The sequence below is a fragment of the Tiliqua scincoides genome, chromosome 3 (genome assembly GCF_035046505.1).
Source record: "Tiliqua scincoides isolate rTilSci1 chromosome 3, rTilSci1.hap2, whole genome shotgun sequence".
NCBI lineage: Eukaryota > Metazoa > Chordata > Lepidosauria > Squamata > Scincidae > Tiliqua > Tiliqua scincoides.
In genome coordinates this window covers 114001511-114025499 of record NC_089823.1, presented here as the reverse complement: position 1 = coordinate 114025499, position 23989 = coordinate 114001511, and the positions used below count along the sequence as shown (strand labels likewise).

General features: G+C 41.5%; 1 protein-coding gene across 3 annotated transcripts in view; it reads left to right on the top strand.

The window, feature by feature from the left end:
- LMO7 (LIM domain 7) overlaps positions 1 to 23989 on the top strand; it is a 95928-nt gene that overhangs the window by 49424 nt on the left and 22515 nt on the right. For 2 of the 3 annotated variants that reach the window (XM_066622470.1, XM_066622471.1), the window contains 6 exons: positions 9576 to 9690; positions 14976 to 15137; positions 15908 to 16095; positions 19173 to 19230; positions 21412 to 21468; positions 21639 to 21680. In XM_066622470.1, the coding sequence (XP_066478567.1) occupies positions 9576 to 9690; positions 14976 to 15137; positions 15908 to 16095; positions 19173 to 19230; positions 21412 to 21468; positions 21639 to 21680 (622 nt within the window). The remainder of the gene's footprint in view (positions 1 to 9575; positions 9691 to 14975; positions 15138 to 15907; positions 16096 to 19172; positions 19231 to 21411; positions 21469 to 21638; positions 21681 to 23989) is intronic. The other variant, XM_066622472.1, reaches the window with a different exon arrangement.

The following is a 23989-nucleotide window of genomic DNA, read 5'->3' as shown; positions in this document are numbered from 1 at the left end:
GGAGGATTTCCTTGAATAGCGTGAAGTGTTTTGAGTTTCATTAAAGTATACATTCCTACTTATTGCAACCATGTTTGTTTTGGGAAATATGATCCTGTATCCCTTACACTGGTTACTATAACCCACAAGTATGTCTTTGGTAGTAGTTAGTGCGTTTCTAAACCCCCAACCATTACTCTGTTGGAATTTAGCTTTGCATCTGAAAACTCCAATGTGCCTCATGTGCTGCCGATTGCCTTTGATGGCAATCTGTTCTGTAGGTAGGTAGGCTGCTATTGTTGTTGATTTATCCCAGTATTTTTAAGGTAGGCCAGCATCACAGTAATACCCATCTCGTCATCACAACTGGAGTACAGTTCCTTCTCTGCTACTCCATTTTGTCTGGGTGTGTGTGGAACAGTCATTTGGTGTTCAATATCTTTAAATAGGCTTATGCTTACTTTGTGTCCTCTGCCAACATCAATGCAAAATATTTGCAGTTTCCTTTGGAAGTTGTTGCTGACTGCTGCCACATAACTCTCACATTTTGCCAAGCGTCTCACTTTTCTGTTTCTGTATTTAGAGTAAATGTCAACGAAAAAGCAAGAATCTGTTCCCACCTGGGGTTAGTGTTTTTTTTTTTGGTCTACATAAGTCGCTGTGGATGTCTTGTTTGAGTAGTCTTGCTCTTGATGTTCTGTGTAAGTGGTGGATGAGTGACTTTTGCCTTCATGCAACATGAGCACATCGTGGCTGTGTGACATAAAGTCTTCAGTCGGTTTCTGCTTGACAAGCTCTTTTATAGTCTCCGGGTGCATGTCTCTTAGGTATCTGTGCCATTAGTAGATGCGCTTTGTTGTGTTGTGCTAATTCTAGCTTGTTCGCTTTGGTGTACAAGTCTATAGAAGTGATCGTCTGCAATTCCTCTGGCAACAATCTCTGTCCCTGTCTTAATCTCAGAACAGCTCCCTTGGAATTGCATTTGAAACTATTGTAATGAGGCATTTCACTAAAGGAGGCTTCCATCTAGGTCTGGGACAGATATCTTTCATAAGGATGTTCCTTTGATTGAACTCTTCAACGTAAGAATGCATAGCCAATTTCTTCCCTGTTGATACTCTTTCTATCTGCTAGGAAAATCTGGTTCTGTACATCAAGGTCATCTCTGTGGGGAAAAAGGTCAGGTTACTGGTTATGTGGCTGGTTTGTTGCTCCTTAATCAGTGGTTCCAGCTATGCGCTCATTCCGTGCATCATCTGCAGATTTGCTTGCTGCTGCCTTAACTATTTTTCTTGGTATTTTTGGTACTTGATTCCTCTACTCAGCTCACAGATTGAACAATCCTTTTTCAGATGTTTTTTCAAGCATCTGAAACATGCTCTGGTTTCCCTTTTCTGCCTTGTGAACTCATCCACCTTGAGGGCTGTCACTGATTCCCCCCCCCCACTATCTTTAGTCCCTTGAGTTTCCTTCCTGTACCTGATTTTATCCATCAGCTTGCCTTTAATGAACTGCACTGTCAGGTCTCACTCTGGTTTGCTTTCTAGGGCAGTGGTTCTCAAACCTGGGACCCACTGGGACCCACTTTTTAGAATGACAATCTATTCGGGACCCACTGGAAGTGGTGTCATGGCCAGAAGTGACATCCTCAAGCAAATTAAAATAATTACAAATAATTAAAGCAAAATAAATAATAAGAGAAAGCCAGCCCTGTTCCACTAAGTGAATTTTCTCTGTAGCCTACCTGCAGTAACACCCCTCTCACAAAAAAATATTTGTGAGGTCAGTAAGATTTTCAGCTCTGCCCAGTGCCCAGTTCAATTTAATTTCTTATATTTAAACCATATCACTGTCAGGACCCACCTAGCTTTAGAAACCCACCTAGAAAAGAAAAAAAATTTCATCTTACCAGCTCAAGTCTCTGTTTTATTCTTTTTATGGGAGGGGTGGGGAAACTGCTTTCTGGAGCATTTGTTGAGCTCCACTTTCATCAGACCAGGGCCATTCTGGTGACCTTGCATTCCTCTTTGCCTGACCTGACCACAAGCTAAAGCATGTTTGCTTACTTGTGAGTAAATGTGACAGTGTAGCTTAGTTTTGCTTTCCATAAGGATCAATACATTTGTCAGCTTGGAGGGAGGGACTTCCTTCTTGGGTGTATTTTGGGAGCTGCTTTCATTGGATCAGGACTATTCTGGTTGGATTCCTCTCAGCCTGTCCTTTCTAGTGGCCTAGGGCAAGTTTGCCTACTTGCGAGTAAATGCATGATATGGCTCAGTTTCACATTCCGTAGGGCGCTATGCATTTGCCTTCTCAGCTATCAGCTTATCAGCTAAAGCTTCATGACTCACCAACAATCAGGTTGTAACCCACAGTTTGAGAAATCCTCTCTAGGGCATTGATGAGGTGCCACAGAACACTGGGAGAATACACAGTGATAGTGTCCCTACATGGTTGTCTTATCCAAGCCCATACAGCTGTTCCAAAATTTCTAACAGGGCATTTATGTGTTCATGCATCTCCTGCCCTTTGCTAAGACTCATCCTATCAGCTTATTTAACAAGAACAGTTTACTGTTAGCAGTTTGCCTGCATTTTGATGTGCTTTCTGGAAAGCATACTGTTTAACTTCTGCAGTTTCTTTCTATGTCTCTTGAATGTCTATTGATCTTCCAGTAAGAAACCTATAGTTGCTTTCACGAGCCTAATTTTTTTTCCCCCTGCCCCATTCTTCCATCCAGAGATCATCTTTGGAAAATAGCATTTCTACCTTAATCTTCCACAGGCAATAATGTTCACTGTTTAGCTTTGCAAACTTAGCCTCTGAACTGCAACTCATTTTTCTTCTGTGGATTCTTGGGCATGTCCTGCCCCTTCTGTTTGTTCATAGCTTCTCACAGTTTGTCCTTAGCTTTTGTTCTGCAATTTTGTACAGTATCTGGGCCTTCATACATAGCCTGTTTGCCAAGAATGAGATCTTTTCCATAATTTTGCTGAGTTGAGTTATACAAAGCAAAATCAAATAAGAAAAGCAACTGGTCACAGCAGCCTAGGTAGGGAACAATAAAACAAGAAGACAGGAAAAAGCTAATGAGAAGTCTAGTCAAAGCAGGAGAGACCAATCCATAAGGATTTAAACTAGAATCTAAATAGATGACTGCTTTGCATACTGATGGGAATGAACACATACATATGCGCGCACACTGTTTTTGTACAACTCTAGCTCATATGCTGTTGTTCTTCCAACATTTATTCAGTGTTAGTAATGTGTTAGGAACTGAATGGGATGATGTACAAGTCTCATAGTTCCTGCCCATTGCAATCTTCATTTGACTGATGAGAGTTATGGTAGGAAGAGGTTTCCAATACAGAATTAGGTGCCAACATATGAGCTTGGTTACAACTCTGCAAGAATGGCTCTGTTAAAGAAGTGGGTCCTGAGCAGGGGAGGAGATTTAACTTGAGGAACAGAGAGTAGAGCTTTTCAAATGCAAGAGGAAAAACTCAACTCACCTTTCACCTTTTAAGATTTAGTAAGGCATACTCAGAAGCTTTTCCCCAGAAAGTTAGGACTGAGAAATGCTGGGCCTTCTAAGTAGTTGTCTCAATGGTTGTGAATTTTAAGATCTATAAGTGCAAAAATAACTTCAAGAAACATTATGGCAATGAATAAAAGGCCAGACTCACCTATTTTGACAGTCCTATATAATTTAAATCAAGCAAGTCAGTTAGTTGAAGCGTACTGTTCATGCTTATTCTTTGGTTATCCATGTCTTTTAGGTTTGCAACTGGTTTAACTGCTATTGTTTAGTCTTAATTTTTAGTGGTTTGCTATTTTTGCAAATTCTGCTAAATAATAGGAGATTCAGATATTAAGTGTTTCAGATAAATTGATAAACCTGCACGAACCAAGAGTCTAACTTGGTATTAAAAAGACAACATGAATGAAATTCTGAGTGTAGGTAATACGCTGTAAAGACAAGATTTGTTGAAATTGATTGCAGCCTTGGCACTGAAGTGAAACTATGATGCCAAGCATCTTTCCAAGAGACATTTAACCACTGGGTGTTTTTTTTTGAAATATGTGGTCTGGGCCTGAATTTCTTTTCCAGTCTATAATATAAATTTATAGCTTTCTGTGGTGACTTGTTCCTTCTTGTTCTGCATTTACAGTGATTTGCAACACTTTTACAGGTGTTTCAGATTATCTGACTGTAGCAACAGTCCATAATGTTTCCATCCTGGAAGGACAAATGGCTAAGTTCAAAGTTTGAACATTTGCCATTTATTGCTTTGCCCCTTGATCTCTCTCTCTCTCTCTCACCTTGCTCCATGAATTCTTTAGCTAAACTTTCCAACGAATCCTTCCATTATTCAGTTTTAAAAATATGAAGTAATGATTCAAAAATTATCTGTATAGGAGAAGTGTCGGGAAACAGAGAGACAAACATATTGGTTGCCCTGCTGAAGGTATCACTGCTGTTGAAGAAACAAGCTACTTCTAAAACTGAGCAGCATCTGTCATTTCAATAACTGCCTGAACGTCTCCTGCTTCCTCAAATTTATTTATTTATAGAATTTATATCCTGCCTTTCTGTTCTGGTAAAGGGCACTCAAGGCGGCTTACAAAAGAAATAATATAAAAATGTAAAATATATAAATATGTATAAAAATAAAACGTTTAAAAACAATAAAACACAATAAAACTTGGAACCCAAAATTAAAATAAATTTAAAAAAGAACCATGCCCCCATGTGTCAGCATTAAAGGCCTTTTTTAAATAAAAAGGTCTTAAGTCCCCACCGAAAGGATTCTAGAGGAAGCTGTTCTCAGTTCCAGGGGGAGGGAGTTCCACAGACTGGGAGCCACCACCGAGAAGGCTCTCTTTCTTTCCGCCATCCCCCTCATCTCCACTGGTGGCGGCACAGTCAGAAGGGCCCCCTCTGATGACCTGAGAGGATGGGTCAGATTGTATAGAAGGAGGCGGTCCCTCAAATACCCTGGATCTGAGCTGTTATAGGACTTTAAAAGTTCTTGTTTTCTCATGCTCTTGTTTTCTCATCTGTCTCCAGTTACAAATGTAAACTAGATAGTTTGTGGGCAGTCACTGACTTCAATGCCATTGTATTTTCCAGCAGTTGTTGGCTATATACTTGAAGACCACTTAGTGAGCAGCATTCCTTACATTCTTTGCTGAATTGTTGATGTTATGGCAAGGAAATGTTAGACTCTGGGATCTGATCTGGTGAAACCACTTTCCCATCCAGTTTGTTTAACTTCTAAGTGTGATTAACAGAAAAAGCTTTTTCATTTCAACCCATATCTAGATGTTCTTGCATGTATTTATTAGTGCAAGTCTGTTATCCCTTTGGGGATATCCAAATTGCATATCAGTGTTACTTGGTGTGAACAAAAATTAAACTTTATGCATCTGCAGACTACACTTCTGATTTCTTTACCCAGCGTGAAATTAATCTGTGGAACTCCTTGCCACAGGATGTGGTGGCAGCATCTGGCCTAGATACCTTTAAAAGGGGTTTGGACACATTTCTGGAGGAAAAGTCCATCACAGGTTATAAGCCGTGATGTGTATGTGCAGCCTCCTGATTTTAGAAGTAGGCTTCCTCAGAATGTCAGATGCAAGGGAGGGCACCAGAATGCAGGGCTCTTATTGTCTTGTGTGCTCTCTGAGTCAGCTGTTGGGTCACTGTGAGATACAGGAATCTGGACTTGATAGGCCTTGGCCTGATCCAGTAGGGCTCTTCTTATGTTCTTATGATTTGTATATTCCTTAAGGAACACCATAGTGTGGCTATGACTGGGGACGTCAAGTGAGAGGCATTCAAATAAATTCTGTGCATTCTGTACTTCTTGATAACTTCAGTGATCAGAATGAATAATGGAAGTGTGAATAGGAGGGGAGAGACATTTGACAGTTAATAGCAGTGTCGATTAATGGAGAATACCTAAATTAATCTTAAAGGGTTGGGTAGTTTAATTGTAAGTGGAGATGGTCTTTCAGGTACTCTGGTCCCAAGGTATTTAAGGCTCAAAGCAAGCACCTGGAAAAATATTGGCAACCAATACTGTTGACAAAGCAGAGGCATGATATGTTTTGCTGCACCTTGTGCTGGCTGGCATACACACAGTAACATTCTGTGCTAGTTGAAGTGTCTGAATGGCCTTGAAAGTCTTTCACACGTGGAATGTGTTTACAGTAATCCAAATGTGATGTAGCCAATGTGTATACAAAAATCAGGTGTTGTAATTAAATAAAAAGCAATTTAAAGAAAAATGCTTAAATAAAAGGTAGATTTTTATACCAGTCATATTTAAGACTGCAGTGAAAATTTTGATTTTCCTTTGGTATTTGAATAGAAAAGACATCTACTCTTATCTAATCCAGCAAATCCTATTTCCGCAGTGGCCAGCCAAATAATTGTGGGAATCCCACATGAGCAACTCAATCAGCAGCTCTCTTCTGCTTGTTCCCAGCAAGTGTTTGTGGGGCCACATGTTTGTGTATATGTGTTTAATAAATCTTTGAAGATTGGATTGTGCCATGTACAGCACTTAGATGATTGCCATGCATTATAGTTAAGTAGGAAAAGTTGCTACTGAAATATTGATAAGAGTTGAATTAAAAATACTATCTTTTGTGCTTCGTGAGACTCTGAGACATGAACAATTTAGTTCACTTCAATTATTTAGTGAACTAAATAGCACACCAGAGACTAGAACTGTTGCTTGCTCAAACAAACAAAATGATAGCACTTCTTTCATTATAGCAGAATGCATCTTTAAATTGGCATGCAAGTTTCTAGTGGTAACAAGAGAGGAAACTTCATAAGGGATTGCACTTGCCTTTATCATTCCCTTAACCTGAACACTGAACATCCACTTTAGTCTTTTCAATAGTAAGCTCACTTTTCTGTTGCTGTAAACTTATTTGTATTGTCTTTTTAGCACTACTGTGCAAGTCTCCCAAAGATTTCAACACTTTTATGATAGAGGCCGAACAGTGATAACAAAGCTTGCAGTCTCAACACATAAATACATGTTTCCTGCTGCTGTTAATAGCCCTCCCTTTCCCAATCTATACTGGGATGAAATGTGCAAAGGATCTATGAAGCTGCTACAGCACCCCCAACATTCTGTCTCATGGCTTAGCTTGGTGTCTGCTGCAGCTCTAAGTTCTTACAGAGTTAATTCCCAAGTCCTGACAGCTAAATGAAAAACTAATTCTATTTTCAGATGTTTCTCCTGAATCGTTTTTTTTCTTATGAGAGGGATGTTTTAATACCTCTTTTTCAAACTTGCCCAGTCATTGAGATATCTTTGGATAGACTTACACATCATGAGGAAACCACAAAGAATTGGCAACTGAAAATGCCTTCCTGCCATTTTCTTACCAACTTGCTGCTCAAGAGAACTCCACTATGAGGAAAAGGATGGGGGGAAATGTAGGGGAAAATTGGCAGGCATAGGAAGAATCCTTTCATTGCACAGGAAGGATGAAACACCCTTCCTCCTATCTTTTGTTCCTTCCCTGCAAACCTCTCTGTGTTTGCATTACCTAGCGAACACGCATGTAGCATGCTACATGTGAATAGCATGTAGTTCCTCCTCCTCCTCCAGTTTCAACTTGGGGATGAGTATGGAATCTTGGGGTGCATATGGAGTGCTCCATTTTTGGAGAAGAGGTGTAAAAATGTTCAGTAGTTTCAGTAGTTACACGAATTATAAGATGTCAGATTCTTCTATTCTGCTTGACCCAGAGACTTGAAATTTGGAAGTTTAATATCCAAATGCATTGCTGTACAAATTCAGAAGATCATCTAAACCAGGGGTAGGCAACCAGTGACCTGCAGGCCCATCTGGCCTGCCACCCAAAATCATCTGACCCATTGTCCAGAAAAAATATATACACCCAGACCATTGTGGTCCTAAAAAGGAATTCAAGTTTGTAGAGGTGGAGCCTGTTCATCCATGGAATTTCCCTCCACAGATCTGACTCAACGCGGGTCCCTTGGACCTGTGTGGAGCCAGACTTGTCCCCACCTGAGCCCCCTGGAAGCTCTTCTGAGGCCCGTAGAGGCCACGCGCAGCCTCCATGAGCCTCAGAATGGACTCCGGAAGTCCTAGAAAGGCATTAACCTTTTTTGCTTGAAAACCAGAAGGGCCCTTCTAGGACCTCCAGAGATCTTTCTGAGGCTCGTGAAGGCTGTGCGCAGCCTCCACAGCCCTCAGAAAGGCCCCGAAAGCGTCAAAATGTGAAACCAGAAGTCGCTTTCAGGTGTGTTTCTGAGGGCTGTGGTGAGGCTGCACGTGGCCTCTATGGGTCTCAGAACAGCTTTGGATGCAACCAGAGCAGGCTCCAGTCATGTTCAGAGCTCAGGGAACCCCGAAATCCACATGACCTGATTTCACGAGGAGATTGTTATCTATGAGGGTTCCAGAAATGGTACCCTCATGGATAACAAGGGTCCTTCTGTAATTCTGTCTCGTATGTATGTAGTATGTAGTATGTATGTATGTAAGGCATGTAGTGTAAGCATCTGGGCATGTATCTCTCTGTACCATGCCTGTCTTTTTTTTTTTTTTTTAGCTCTGTGGCTTAATCAGGAGGTTCGCACATGCGTATCTAACTTGTATGTGTTCTCACTAGTGATGGACCCAATGTCTCAACCTTATGAGGAAGAAGGCTACCAACCTCTGATAAACTATGGTTAACTTTAAGTAATTCTGAATGAGCTGTGATGTCTCACGTGCCCAGTGTTCTCTTCTCCACATGTGAAGAAGAGACTGAAGATATTCTCTTTCTACCACATTTTTCATTCAGCTTGGGAAACTGTGATTGATTCTATGTTTACCTAACAAAGCAGATCCTGAAACCACACTTTCCGGTTTGTTTGATTTAACCACTCTTAGAATAAACCAAAGTTTCATGAGCTGAAGCCTAATGAGAAACAATAGTTTATTCATAACTGAAAGCAAGAGATTTTAACTTTTTTCCATTTAAAATAAGGATACTATGAAATTCTGCTTGCCTTCTACAAGCATGGATTTGTTCCTGGTTGCCACTGGAAACCTTCCCCCTTCCTGTACAAGGACTTCTGAAGCAAATAAAGGAGGAAAGCCACCTGTCAGGTGTTCTGTCCTTCTGTGTTTTGGTGCCCTCTGTACTAAAAAGCTCAGCATTATGAGGCAGATTCCATATCCTGACTTAAAGAGGGAAAACATAAAAAATGTCTATTTCAGTGTTGGACTACATCTTGGGTGACATGCATATCAGTGATTAATTTTTCATCCCCTGTGAAGTTCATTTTAAGAATTGTAAGATTCCCATCAAAGCATCTAAGACACTGTTTTTGTATCAATACAAATTTAAACTTTAGTTGCCAAGATAAAACACTAACTACCCTTTTTAGCACAGAAGGCATTTATAAGTACTTGATATATAATTGAAAAGTCCACATTACAAATAGTCTCACTTATTTAGGAAATAGACTTTCTTCCATGTAGGTGCCTTTTGACACCAGATACCACAGTGTCATGTTTTGAGTGTATGTGTATGTGTTTTCTTTTTTTAAACAGGACCAGTACAGTGATATGAGAATCAGTATAAACCAGAGACCAGGCAGCAGTCGGAATTTTGGGTTTACAACACAGTGGGATCCTTCTGGAGTCTTTGTAAAGTCAATAGAAGAAGGTAAAATATTATTTTTTAAACACTTAATGTACTTGACTTGAGGAAGTTAATTGAAATTGGAAAGGAAACAGTTGCTTAAATTGATATGAATAATTCGTGTTGAGTGAATATGAACAAAGAAAAGTGGCTGTGACTGCAATCTTATGTTCACGTACCCCATTGAGTGAGTCCCATTTTAGAACTTATTTCTGAGTAGACACAGATAGGATTGTGCTGGGTGAATGGTGAAAACAAAATGATACAAAATGATTAGAGGAAACTTAGGACTTAGAAGCAAACATTTTTAGCATTTTGTTATAGAGTTAGTTTCTACTCTCCGGTGTATATATATTTCCTTTTAAGACTATGCTAATTCTGCATTGTAACTCTGTAATTGCAGAAAAAACTTTTCCTAATTGTAAAGGTTTAGAATGCATAGAACATCTGTATTGAACTGGACATCCTTTCAAACTCCTTTTTAACCCTTTTTAAAAAGGGAAAGGGGGAAACTATAGGCCGGTCAGCCTAACATCTATACTGGGTAAGATGGTGGAATGCCTCATCAAAGATAGAATCTGGAGTATTGTGTCCAGTTCTGGTCACCGCATCTCAAAAAAGACATAGTGGAAATGGAAAAGGTGCAAAAGAGAGCGACTAAAATGATTACTGGGCTGGGGCACCTTCCTTATGAGGAAAGGCTACGGCGTTTGGGCCTCTTCAGCCTAGAAAAGAGGCGCCTGAGGGGGGACATGATGGAGACATACAAAATTATGCACGGGAAGGAAAGAGTGGATAGAGAGATGCTCTTTACACTTTCACATAACACCAGAACCAGGGGACATCCATTAAAATTGAGTGTTGGGAGAGTTAAAACAGACAAAGGATAATATTTCTTTACTCAGTGTATGGTTGGTCTGTGGAACTCCTTGCCACAGGATGTGGTGATGGCGTCTGGCCTGGACACCTTTAAAAGGGGATTGGACAAGTTTCTGGAGGAAAAATCCATTACGGGGTACAAGCCATGATCTGTATGCGCAACCTCCTGATTTTAAAAATGGGCTATATCAGAATGCCAGATGCAAGGGAGGGCACCAGAATGAGGTCTCTTGTTATCTGGTGTGCTCCCTGGGGCATTTGGTGGGCTGCTGTGAGATACAGGGAGCTGGACTAGATGGGCCTATGGCCTGATCCAGTGGGGCTGTTCTTATGTTCTTAACCTTTTGCACATAGGTCCATTTTTCTTATTATTTTAGCACATTTGTCAGAAGAGACAAATGCGGAATCCATGCAAAAGAGATTATCTGCTTTTTTTTACAGTGTGTTGTCCTTTCCCTTGTTAATAGTTATACTATAAATACCTCAGTACCATAGTTACTGTCACTGTTTAATACTCCTTAAATAAAATAATGTTGGTAGTATCAGTAATTTTAAAAAGTTGGCATAGGAGTTTTTAGTTAAGTCTGGAATTTTAACTGATCTCCTTGCCATTATCGAATGTTTTCAACATTTTAGAATTTCTTTCCAGTGGAACTAAACTGTCTGGTTACCTGATCTGGTGGGTTTCATATATAATGTATATCTCCCTATACTTCATATAGAAACAAAGAAAATTGCCTAATGTGTTGCCATGTGTATGAACAACAAATGGGACAGAATGTCCAGGTTATTAAAGGAAGCTTGAATGTGTATAAAAGTGAAAAGTGGGTCTTAACTAGACAAGCATAACCCTTGTGTTAGAATGTTGGTATACAGCAGGGGTATGAAGGTGATGTCTATAGGTGAACCAGAAGAAGGTGCTGACCTCTTCTGCCCATTGCCCTCAAACTCACCCCGGTGATGTGCTGTGAAGTAAATGGCTAATACTCTAATGAGCCAGTTGGCGCTGTACCCCCTCCCCATGGTGGGTTTGCCTGTTCCCGCAATGCTGCACTCCTAACCATTGTTTCAGCACTTCTGATTCAAATTGACCCAAAAATTTTCTGTAGCTTCTATGTTGGGGGGGGGGGGGGGAATGACAATCAGGCTAGAGGATCCATACCAAAGAGGGCCTAAAGGAAAAGTCTCTGAACCCTTCTCTAAACTGGTTGAAAAACAGATGTAAATTGAAACTAAGGGTTTTTAGAGCATAGGCTTGCAGAGTGGTTAATTATAAAGACGAAAACATGGACAAGAAAACACATTGCCAATAGAAGGATAGTGAGAGACAGGGCTGAATGCCAAGTATACCTTCTGTAACTACTGCAGTGGAGTTCCACAGAGTTTGGCTGAAGACTCAAGGCAGAAAGCCAAGTTACTAGAAGTTCTCTGCCAAAAATGTTAGAGCAATCCATAATAAAAAGGGCACCTAGACAGCAATCCAGTCAGACACTACAGAGGCTTTGGTAGAGCAGTAGCATGCTGTCCTGAAAATCAGAGAAAGCCCTAGTGTGGAAGTTTCACTTCTGCTTTGTGCTTCTTTTAAACAAAATGATTTAAGTATGTATTAATGGAAAATAACCACACAACTATTGCAATCAACCCCCCCCCCCACCAGCACAAGTACCGGCTCCCAAGCCATAAAGCACAGTTAAGCCAGTGCAGACATGTGCTTGCTGGAACTGTGCTGGGACGGGGTGAGTTTGTGGTGACCCAGGCAGGCCAGCACAGGGGGTGGGAGAAGGCGGTGGGAGGGAGCAACAGAAGCAGGGAGGGGGCGTTTTTGAGCATGGGGTGGAATTGCCTGCCTGTTGCAGCATGAGTTAGGATTGCACCCTTAATGTATGTAATAGCTAAAGAACCTTGAGTACTGTATGAGATAGTTGTGTACACATTGCAGTGTGAGTGTGTGGTTAGTGAGAGGTTTCCTAACCTCCCCATTCTGTTGGTCAGTGGGATAGTAAACACGCTATCAGTTTGCCCAGTACCAAACACAAAGACTCAAAATTGGGCCTGGCATAGGAAGTCTAGTAGATGGAATACTTATAGATGGAATGAAATACTTATAGTTGGAATACTTAAAGCAGTAGTTCTCACACATTTAGCACTGGGACCCACTTTGTAGAATGAGAATCTGTCAGGACCCACTGGAAGTGACATTATCAAGCAGGAAAATTTTTAACAATCCTAGGCTGCAATCCTACTCACACTTACCCAGGAGTAAGTCCCATGTACTTTCATTGTTAAAAGAAGATACATAGTAGCTTGTTAAAAGTACAGGCCTGTAACAATTCCCCAAATGTAGTCATATGCCATGGTAGCATCAAGTCAAATATATTAAAAATAAAAGAACCCACCTGAAATTGGCTCGTGACCCACCTAGTGGGTCCCGACCCACAGTTTGAGAAACACTAACTTATAGGATACCTCCTTTGATCATTGAGCTAGTGCTGTACCAAAACCAGAGGACAATGCACTTAAGACAGATCAACTCCTTCTAGCTCATCCCCTCAGCTCTCAGTAAAAAAGACCAGGAGCTTTCAAACTCTCTCCGAGAGTTTGAACCACTCTAAATCCTTGCAGGGGCGGGGAGGAGGCAGCGATGCAATCCCCAGGATCGCGTCACTCAAGGGGCTGCAGGGGCTTGGCTGTACTTACCAGAGCTCCTGCAGCCCCCGGGGTGCGGGGAGCCCTGAGCCACCGTCTGCAGGGCTCCCCAAAGCTTAAGAAGTGAAAGTGGAGTGATTGCGCTCCACTTTTGGTTTTGTGGAGGCGGAGCGCGATTGCTCCACTTTCGTAGCTTCAGGGAGCCCTGCAGATGATCGTACAGGGCTCCCCTCTACCCTGGGAGGATGCAGGAGGCTCCGGTAAGTGCAACCAAGCCTCTGCAGTCCCCTGAGCGACATAATTGTGGGGATTGCGTCACTGCCTCCTCCCTGCATCCTCGCTGCCCCCACCCCTTAAGGGGGCAGAGGCCAGGGCCCTCAGGCTGGGTCGTCACGACACCCCAGTTTGAAAACCACTGCATAAGGTGTATATGGGAAAATTGGAAATGCTGGGTATTGACCCTGAGCCTTTTTGCAAGCAAAGCATGTATTCCTACTACCAAGTTTTTGCATCTCTGTCTTACAGTGTGTCTGACAGCTGGTATGGTGTAGTCAAAGCTTGGCTTGGCTTCAACCAGCTTCATGCATGAGTGAGGACTTAATCCAAGACAGTCTTACAGGGATGTTGGGATAGTAACTGAAGAACCTCATTTGTTAAGTCTGTTGAGCTTGTTGGAAAGAGGCTGTAATACATGTTCTTACTTTTTCAGTTTCTATCCAGCTTTATGCCAAGTCCTCAAAGCGGCTAACAAATGTGATGACAAGAAAGAACATTGTGAATTTGGCACATACTGTAGTAAATAGCGAGAGGAAGCAAGAAGTTTCATATATTACTCAGAGGTTGTATTGGAGTGGTTAAAGCCAAGGCCTGTGTCCACAGCTGTAGTTCCAGTGTTAAAACATTTTTTTTCCCCACAGCCTATAACTGAAGTCATGAGTAGCTTTTGATCTTGGGTGGGAAATTGCTCCATCATATTGTCACTTCATCTCTTTGCTGTGCTTTAGCAACTCCTTAGCATTATTAAAACAAATGTAATCAGAACTAACAAGCTGAGGCTTCACAGCAGTAGAGAGTGTATCAAATAATCCTTATCAGAATGGCAAGCATTTGGTGACTGATGTTCCTTACAGAAGTGTTCTATAATGGCACAAAATCTTTTCATTCAAGCCCCTCTCAGAGGATTGTGGTAGGAATGTGTGTGTTTGCCCATGTACTAACATTCATTTATTGCATTATCCCAGTTGGTCTTTTTTATGCAGGAGAAAAATTCCCTATTAACCATTTGCAAAAGTATCTTGCACATCTCAATTATCTGTGTTCATATTTAAAGCAATCCATCTTGTTTGTAAAAATACTAAATTGTTCTTGGCATACATACTTATATAATTATCGTTAAGATTCTTTGTGCTCCTTGCATCTTGGAATGCATAGTATTTAGTTTGTTTACATAGAATTAGTTATCGGGAGCAGAGAATATTTTGTGGAGGGGTGTATATTGACTGTATGTGTCAGACCCTGCCACAAAAGGGGGTCTGACAATGAAGCTGAATTGTAGATATTGCTCTGAATCATGTGGTTGCTAAAACTTCTGTATCACTGTTTTGCAAAGAGGGTTCTTGCAGTGGTTTGTCTGGAGATGAAAAGCACATTAAGATTTTAAAAAGTCTTAAACTGTACAAGCCACCCAAAATGGACACTTAAAAAAAAAATTCACCTGCTGATTTGGTCATGATATTGCTGATGCACATCTAAGTGTGTTTTCCCCCTTTTTCTGTAACTGTTAGGTAGCCCTGCAGACTTTTGTCAATTGAATGTTGAGGATGAAATCTTGTCTCTCAATGGCACAAAGCTTTCACAGATGGATCAGGGTCGGTGGGAAGCAGCCATCATCAGTGCACTAGAAACTGGAAACCTTGTTATGGATGTTAGACGATATGGAAAGAAGGGTGAGTTGTTGTTCAGGGCAACTGAGTGTGACCTTTGAGGTACCTGTTCTTTGCATCAACTTGCTATGATGAATGAGTCTTGTGTTCATAGAGACCACAGCTGCTGCAGCAGCAGTAACCTTTTCTTTGGAAATGAAATGCTTTTTGCTAGTACTCTTGCTGTAACGAATACAGCATTTGTGGCTTTTACACTTGTTGTTTTGTCCTTGTGCTGTTGCATGTGAATGCATTAGCAAGTCTACTTCCTTTAAATGGGAAAGAATACAGTAACCCTGAGTAGAAAATAAAATCGACTCACTGGTGTTTCTTGTGCTACCAGGTCTGGTAATAGAGTCCCATACTGAATTTTTTGATGGTTTTGCAGATATGCAGAAAGGATATAGGATGCTTATTCATTCTGTGGTCCTGTTACCTGAAGAGTGTCTATGAATTGAATGAGAGCCACTCTGTAGCCCTGTCATTCCCCCATCCAAATATCCTCACACTGTAATATGTTCCTGTTCCACTCCTTATTTAGTAAACTTGCTATTGTTTCTTGTGCTTGCTTTTGACTAACTCTTGCTTTGTTGGGGAAGGCGGTCTGTTCATAAAAGCCCTAACGAGTTCTTCAACATTCAAATTCCAATTCATTTCTTTCTTCATCTGTCTTTCTTTCTAGCTTTTTCTATGTGTGCTCTTTTTTGGATATATTTTCATTAATTCTTTTTTCCTTACTTTGACATCTCCCTGTCTACTTTTAATTTTTTTGATCTCATCCATGTGCCAATCAGACTGGGGCAAAGACCAGCCTTCCCTGCCATATGCAAGGCACAAAATCCTCAATCTCACCAGTATGGCTACCGACATTATAGGTACACCTGAAAGCAAATGGATTGATGCAACATCTGGAGACCATCTTTCAGCCCAAACGTCCAGTATATCTGCACCAAAAGACTTGCAAAACAGTTTCCAGAATGATGTAAGTGAGTCTTTGGGAGGGATGTTTTTTGTTTTCTGGGTATTGGATGGTGAAATAAAGTGCAAAACTTAACTGATAGTGTATAACACTTCTAAGATAACACCATTGGGAAGGGGAAAAACCTCATTGGATGTTGTGAGTTCATACAATAGAGTGGGGGGTGGGCAAACCCCAGCCCATGGGCCATTTGTGACCCTCGGGGACCCCCAGTCTAGCCCACAGGGAGCCCACAGTCTCCAATGAGCTTCTGGCCCATCGGAGACTGTTGGAACCTGTGCTGACCTGTGATCGCCAGTTGCAGCTGTCAGACACGAGCTGTGGGCCAGGTTAGAGGAAGTCTCCATGTGTTTTCTGTTTTTCCCTGGGCATTATTTTAACCACCCACCCCACCCCACCCCCACACACACACACAATTGCTTTTGAACAATTTATGTCTGCCTGTGTTTCTGGCTTGGTCTGGCTTGGTTTTTATGTTTTCACTGTGTAAGAAGTGTGTGACAAACAGTTCATATTTCTCATGTGGTTCTACACACCTGTATTATAGTTCTCATATGTATTATAAATAAGCTCAGTAAAATTCATTCATTCATGTAAGTCCTGTAGTCTAGTGCAGGGCTTTTCAAACTGGGGCTTTGCAATGCCCGAGCCTATGGACCCTGGCCTCTGCCACCTTAAGGGGCAGGGGCAGCCAGGAGACGGAGGCGCGATCGCTCCACTTTCACTTTTGGAGCTTCGGGGAGCCCTGCAGATGCTTGCATGGGGCTCCCCACACCCCCAGGAGGCTGCAGGAGTCTCAGGTAAGTGCACCCAAGCCCTGGCAGCCCCCTGAGCAATGCGATCCTGGGGATCGCATTGCTGCCTCCCCTCTGCCCCCTCAGGAACTTAGAGCGGTTTTCAAACTCCTTGTGTGTTTCAAACTCTAGGCAAGAAATAGGGCCTTCTCGGTAGTGGCACCAACATTGTGGAACTCTCTTCCCCTTGATTTGAGAATGGCTCCCTCTCTTGAGAGTTTTCGGCGAGGCCTGAAAACACTGTTGTTTAAACAAGCCTTCTGATTTCTGGCCTTCTTAACATTTTTATACATCTTTTAGTTTGTTACAGGCTTGATTCCTCGGTAACTTGCTCTTTTATTCTGTCTTTTAATCTGACTACTGTTTTTATGGCCTCTGTGATGTGTTTTTAAATGTTTGTTATGTATTAATGTTTTTAAAATCTGTTTTTTAATATGTTGTTAGCCGCCCTGGGTCCCATTAGGGAGAAGGGCGGGATAAAAATAAAGTTTTATTATTATTATTATTATTATTATTATTATTATTATTATTATTATTATTATTATTATTATTATTAGTGTGTTCATTTATGTAAATTTATTCAAATTGGAAATGTAAATTGATTCTTTTTTTTTCCTAAGCCCTGACACAGTGTCAGAGATGATGTGGCCTTCCTGCCAAAATGTTTGCCCACCCCTGCAATAGAGAATAGGTCTATTTTTTGTGGGTATAGTAGTTGGCTTCGACCAGGGGTGTCCAAACTTTTTAGCAGGCCACATCATCTCTCTGACACTGTGTTAGAGGCAGGGAAAAAATGAATTTACATTTTAAATTTGAATAAATTTACATAAATGAATATATTAGAGATGGAACTTATATGAATGAATGAAGGTCTTGCAATAGCTCAAGACCCATAAAAGACCTTGCGCAAAGGAAGGCTGGCCTTTTCTTTGCTGCCACTGCTGCTTCACAGACATAAAACAGCAAGCAGCAGAGGGAGCCTGTGGCCCACAGCTCTTGTGAGAAGACAAACAGTCGGCCCTTGCACTGAGAGTAGTCGCATGGGCCAGGGCAAGCTCCAGTAAGTCTCCAGAGAGCCTAAGGCTCATTGGAGACTGAGGGCTCCCCAAGCACCGGATTGGGGGTCCCTGAGGGCCGCAAATGGCCCCTGGGCTGGTTTTTGGACACCCATGGCTTAGACAATGAAAAAAATCTTTTTTTTTTCTGTAGGCTATAACACTTTTTAAAAAATGCTGTTTTTTCCATCACTATTACATGATGACCAGAGTGAACAGGAATAGTGAATTGAAGTTTTCCTCTCACAAACAGGAACTGTTTCTTGGCATGAGCTTAACAGATTGATTTAATTAGGAGGGAATGTACATTATTGTCAAGGATACAAGCTTGGAATTCCTTGACCATAGAAATAGAAATTACTATTTGGGTATGGGTAGAGGATTTCCACATTAAACTCTTCCAATGAAATATGCAAGTGGTGTCAGTCAAGCCTCTCCAATTTCTGTTAATGAAATACTGTAATGGCCTTATGCACAAGTTCTTGCCTCACCTGCTGATGAGGTTAAAACAACAGATTCCATACCAGTACATGCAAGAGTGATATATGTTTGAGCAACTTGAGGCAGTCATTTTCATGAGAAAAGTACTCATGCCATGAGAAATGCACTAGAAGTGGCTTGCTGTTTCCCTTTGTTTCACCACTCCAGTCATCCTCCTCTGAGGGTAGGTGTGTCCTGCTGCTTGGGTATGAGTCCCTTTCTGTTTCCTTAAGCACCAGCAAAAGGAGTCTCTCATGCTTTGAATTAAATTGATTCCAGATGCCTACACTTGTACCCCATGAATTTTAAATTGATGGCTGTGATAACACCCTGATATGTCTTGTAGCACCTTGGGCAAGATAAGAGATATAATGGAATTTCACATAGAACATCAGGCTCATATGGAAAATTCCATGCCAGCCTTTTCCATACTGTTCTCTACTGTGTCTACCTGTTTGTAGCTCAGATGAATATCTTTATTCCAAATAATTCATGACTCTATATAAAATTAATTCTCAAACCTCTTAAGTGTAGAACCAGAAATTACTGTTGCAACCTTTCAGGGCATTGGCTTTCAGCAAGTAATTAATCCGATTATGCTCCCTTTTATTAGAAAGTAAATTATTTATGAAGTATAAGCAGTGCTAGTGAGAAGTGCCAAAACTAGCCTGTGAAGAACTGGGGTGAGGAAACCCCAAAGTTAAAGCCATGGAATTATGATATATTAACTTATATTCTGTCTTTTTTTCAGAACACAGAAACAAAAGTGAATGGAATGCAAAGTGATGCAAGTCCCAAAGAGCAAAAAGGTAAACCTGCCAGAGTTTTCAATTGACAGTTGGGGGATCAGGAACACTGTGTTATATACTAAAATTGCTTTATTTCTAAAGAACATGGGACAATTGGACTTGAGCACAGTTGAAATTTGAATTTCCCAAGAAAATTGACATTTTTATGAGAACAGTTGCAAGCAAGAGACAAATTGATTTCTGTTCAGAAAGCATTGCATATAAAGAACTACTAACAGAATGACAGCTAGCTCCTTTATTTCTGCATGACTGACTGTGGGCATGTGTTTGGTATGAATGAGAGCAGAGGAATAAGAAGGCACTGATTCAGAAATTTAACTCTTAGCAGCAATGCTTGTAGCAGATTATAACCAATTCATTTGATTACTTTAACTTTTCTTTGAAAGAAAGCATAAAGAATATTCAGTGATTTTAAGAAAAGACCACATCTGAACCTTTTTTAGATGATGTGTACCACACAACTCTCTAGCTTGGTGCTTGGTTTTAATATAATGTTAATATATAGTGCTTTGTGTTAATATATAGGGTTAATGTTTTTAAAGTTAAATGTTTGTGAGGAAGTCAAAGGAAGGGAAACTTGATCTGTTTGCATAGCTAGAGTTTATCCCAGTTTAGGTGCACCTCCTCTGCAGTCCCTTTCTATGATGTTTTTGTAGAAACGGAGCTTAGTATGACCATACTCCTGTAATACGAATTTTTTTTAAAACGCTGGCCTACAGCACACTGATAGGATTTGAAACCTTGAACGTTTGAGAAACAGTACTGTATTCGCAGGTCTAAGGGCAGGTGATTCTGCCATTATTAAAGCTGAGCAGGTCTCAGTTTGGTCGGTTCCTGGATGGGAAACTGCCTGGAAGTTCCATATGAATTGCTGTAAGAAGGAGAAGTGGGATACATAACTGAAATAAAAATTAGAGTGATACAAGAGCTGTTCAGTTATAAGACTTCCAGGCCTTAGTGGATATATGTTTTTATTTGCAACACTTGTATCCCACCATTGTCCAGGGCAGTATATGTGGAATTAGCCACATATATCTTCACAATAACCCTTTACCCTAACCCAGTGGTTCTCAAACTTTCTGGGAGGGTTTGAGAGCCACTAAATCTTTTCTCAGAAGGCATGGGGGTGGGGGGAAGGCAGAGATGATGTCCAGCATTGCGCCTCTGATTGGGGTGCGCTGCCACTCACCGCTGCCTGCAGGAGCCTCCCGGGGGTTGGGGGAGCCCGGCACCAACCTCAGCAAGGCTCCCCATGCAGCGCAGGCCCCTCCAGAAGGTGATCACGACCACTTCCGGTTTCTTGATCGCACAACCAGAAGTGGTCGTGATGGCCTTCTGGAGGGGTCTGCACTGCGTGGGAAGCCCTGCCGAGGCTGGCACTGGGCTCCCCTGACCCCCTGGAGGCTGCTGCAGGTGGTGGGGAGTGGCAGCGTGCCCCTGTGTCCTGATCAGACGCGTGATACTGGTCATCGTGTCTCTGCCTTCCCCACCCTGCCCCTTAAGGATGCAGGGTCCAGGGCTCTCGGGCTGGGGCATTGTGACACCCCAGTTTGAGAACCACTGCCCTAACCAGCTTAGAAAAGAGATAATGATCTACCACACTTTCCAATGAGCTTCATGACTGTATAGAAATTTGAACTGATTCATGTCCAAAGTTCTGTCTACTGCACAACCTCTGGCTGTGTTTAAATACTGAGACAATCCCTGATTTATGGGGTTGGAGATGCTGGATTAAAGTATTAAGTCAAAGGTTCTGTAACCTTATGCCTATAATTAACTTCTGTAGTATGAGCTATATAAATGCTTGTACTGTGAACAGTGATAAGCTGTTTGTTCCAATGCAACTTAGGGCGCAATCCTAACCCCTTACGTCACTGCTTTCCAGTGCTGACATAAGGGCAATGCAGCTCCAAGGTAAGGGAACAAACATTCCCTTACTTTGAGGAGGCCTCTGTGAGTGACACCCAACTACAGGATGCAGCTCATATCCCATTGGCACCGCTCTGCCAGTGCTGGAAAGCACTGACATAAGGGGTTAGGATTGTGCCCTTATTCTGATACCTGACACTTATTTCAGGCACCTGAAAGATCTGACCAGTGTGTAGCCAATACACAGATATTGCATAAAATCAGAGCACACCATGCTGACTTGTTTTATATCTCCATATTTTTTTCAAATAGACACAGAACCTATTTCTTTGAAAAACTTAAAAAGGCGATCACAGTTTTTTGAACAAGGTAAAAAAAACAGCAACCCAAAAGCTAACATTTCATGTACTTCCATGAAATTGTTTCCCACTGTACATCCTTCTTAACAAGTCTTTGGTGTTGGGATCTAAGTTTCTTCAGCTATTGATTGTTACAATCATGCTAAACTAGCTTAATCTGTTTCCATTCTTTTTCCCTAGGATCATCAGGTTTTTCTTACAATTCATGGGTCTACCTTTGTGGTAATGGGCTTTGTGTGTTCCTCTGTATATCTCAAGTCCTTTACGCTTAGGATGTGTTCAGACACTGTTCCTGCTGGGGAGCAGTGTGATATGCTGTATAAACCTTTTTCAAATTTTTCAACATACAGTGCTGAGCACAACGGCAAAATCTGAATATGCTAAGTGTCCAAGCTGAGGAATCCTGTCAAATTGATTTACAATCTGATCTCAGCATATTAAAAATTAGATTAGTGTGAAAGCTAATTTTACAATTACAGGTCTTGTAATCAGGAGCAATTCTGATGTTAACAAATGTGTTTGCTGTGAATGGTTCACATCATAGCTCTGTAAGGCTGTGTTTGCTTGTGTGCTTTGCATGTTACATCTCACTTCATTCATTTTTTCACTTCGGTTATTTGCATCAGCACTTTATATTTTTCAATATTTTCCTGTGCGTGGAGTGTGTTGAAGTGGTGATTAAGATGACACTTCACATTTGTTATAACTACATTACTATATATTACCAAATATTGTTTCAAATGTGTTTGTTACCTTTATCAGTTCTGGATTTCCTTAAGTCTTCTTTTAAAATATTGTAATGGTTCCTGTTTCCGCTTCTTGGAAATTTCTATTACCCTAGTTATATTTGGCTAAGTAAATTGCTCATCTTTCTATGTTTTGACAATAAAACAGATGTAAGGGACCTGAAACTTCTCAGGGTACCTCTCAAGTTTACCATTGTGATGGGCAAATGGCGCCTTTCTGAACTCTTTGCAAAACAGACTAAATAGGAGATTGAAGTATGGCCTGTTCATACATTCCAGTCCTTTGGATTGGAAGAGCAGGTGGACTTTGAAAATGCACTCACAGTGAGGACTACTTGGAAAGGGGGCTATTTTTCATTTGCTGTGCCGAGTCTGCATGTCTCCTATCAAGTAGGCTTTTCAGTTGCAGAAAGTGACTTATCCACACGTTCAAATGGCAGTATTTTTTGTATCTTAGGAAATGCATTTCTCCTGTCATTTGGAAGGTAGCTCACTTGCCACTGTTTAGAAATGATGACACACATACTGCAGCCTCTTTAGTATATAATTAGTAAAAAGATTGACAACTAATTAACTTCTGTCACCACCAGACCCAAGACTGTACAAACTATTCTCTGGATGTTGTACACTCCCTACATGCACAGTTGACAGCATAGGATCCCTATTTGCAAAAATGGGTCATATAATGTGTCTTCGCTCGTCTATTACATGTACATAGGTGTCATGCTATTAGCGCCACTGCGTTTTAAAGAAAAAGGGCTGGTGGCTGATTTCATTTGCCAGATTAAAACTTAATAATAATAATAATAATAATAAAACTTTATTTTTATCCCGCCCTTCTCCCTAACGGGACCCAGGGCGGCTAACAACATATTAAAAACAATAGAATTTAAAAACATTAATACAAACAGATAAAAACATTTAAAAACACACTACAGGGCCATAAAAACAGTAGTCAGATTAAAAGAGTAAAAGAGCAGATCACCGAGGAATCAAGCCTGTAAAACTAAAAGATGTATAAAAAGTTAAGAAGGCCAGAAATCAGAAGGCTTGTTTAAACAACAGTGTTTTCAGGCCTCGCCGAAAGCTCTCAAGAGAGGGAGCCATTCTCAAGTCAAGGGGAAGGGAGTTCCATAATGTTGGTGCCACTACCGAGAAGGCCCTATTTCTTGCAGCCACCCCCCAGACCTCCTTGGGTGGCGGCACTTGCAAAAAGGCCTTCTCTGATGACCTGAGATGGCGAGCCGGATTGTACGGGAGTAGGTGGTCTCTAAGATATCCTGGCCCAGAGCAGTATAGGGCTTTAAAGGTCAAAACCAGCACCTTGAATTGGGCCCGGAAACGAATGGGCAGCCAATGCAGCCCCCGGAGAAGCGGGCTGACAGAGTCAAACCGCCTGGCTCCGGTGACCACACGGGCCGCCGCATTCTGTACTAATTGTAGTTTCCGAACCGTCTTCAGGGGCAGCCCCACATAGAGCGCGTTACAGTAATCTAACCTCGATGTCACCGTGGCATGGATCACCGTGGCCAGGTCTGCACGATCCAAGTACGGTCGCAGCTGGCGCACCAGCCGAAGCTGAGCAAAGGCCCCCCTAGCCACAGCCGCCACCTGGGAATCCAGGAGCAGCTGCGAATCCAGGAGGACCCCCAAGCTGCGAACCTGCTCCTTCAGAGGGAGTGCAACCCCATTCAGAGCAAGTTGATAATCCAGCACCTGCATCGAGGATTTCCGAACCAGGAGAGCCTCTGTCTTATCCGGATTTAATTTCAGCTTGTTAGCCCC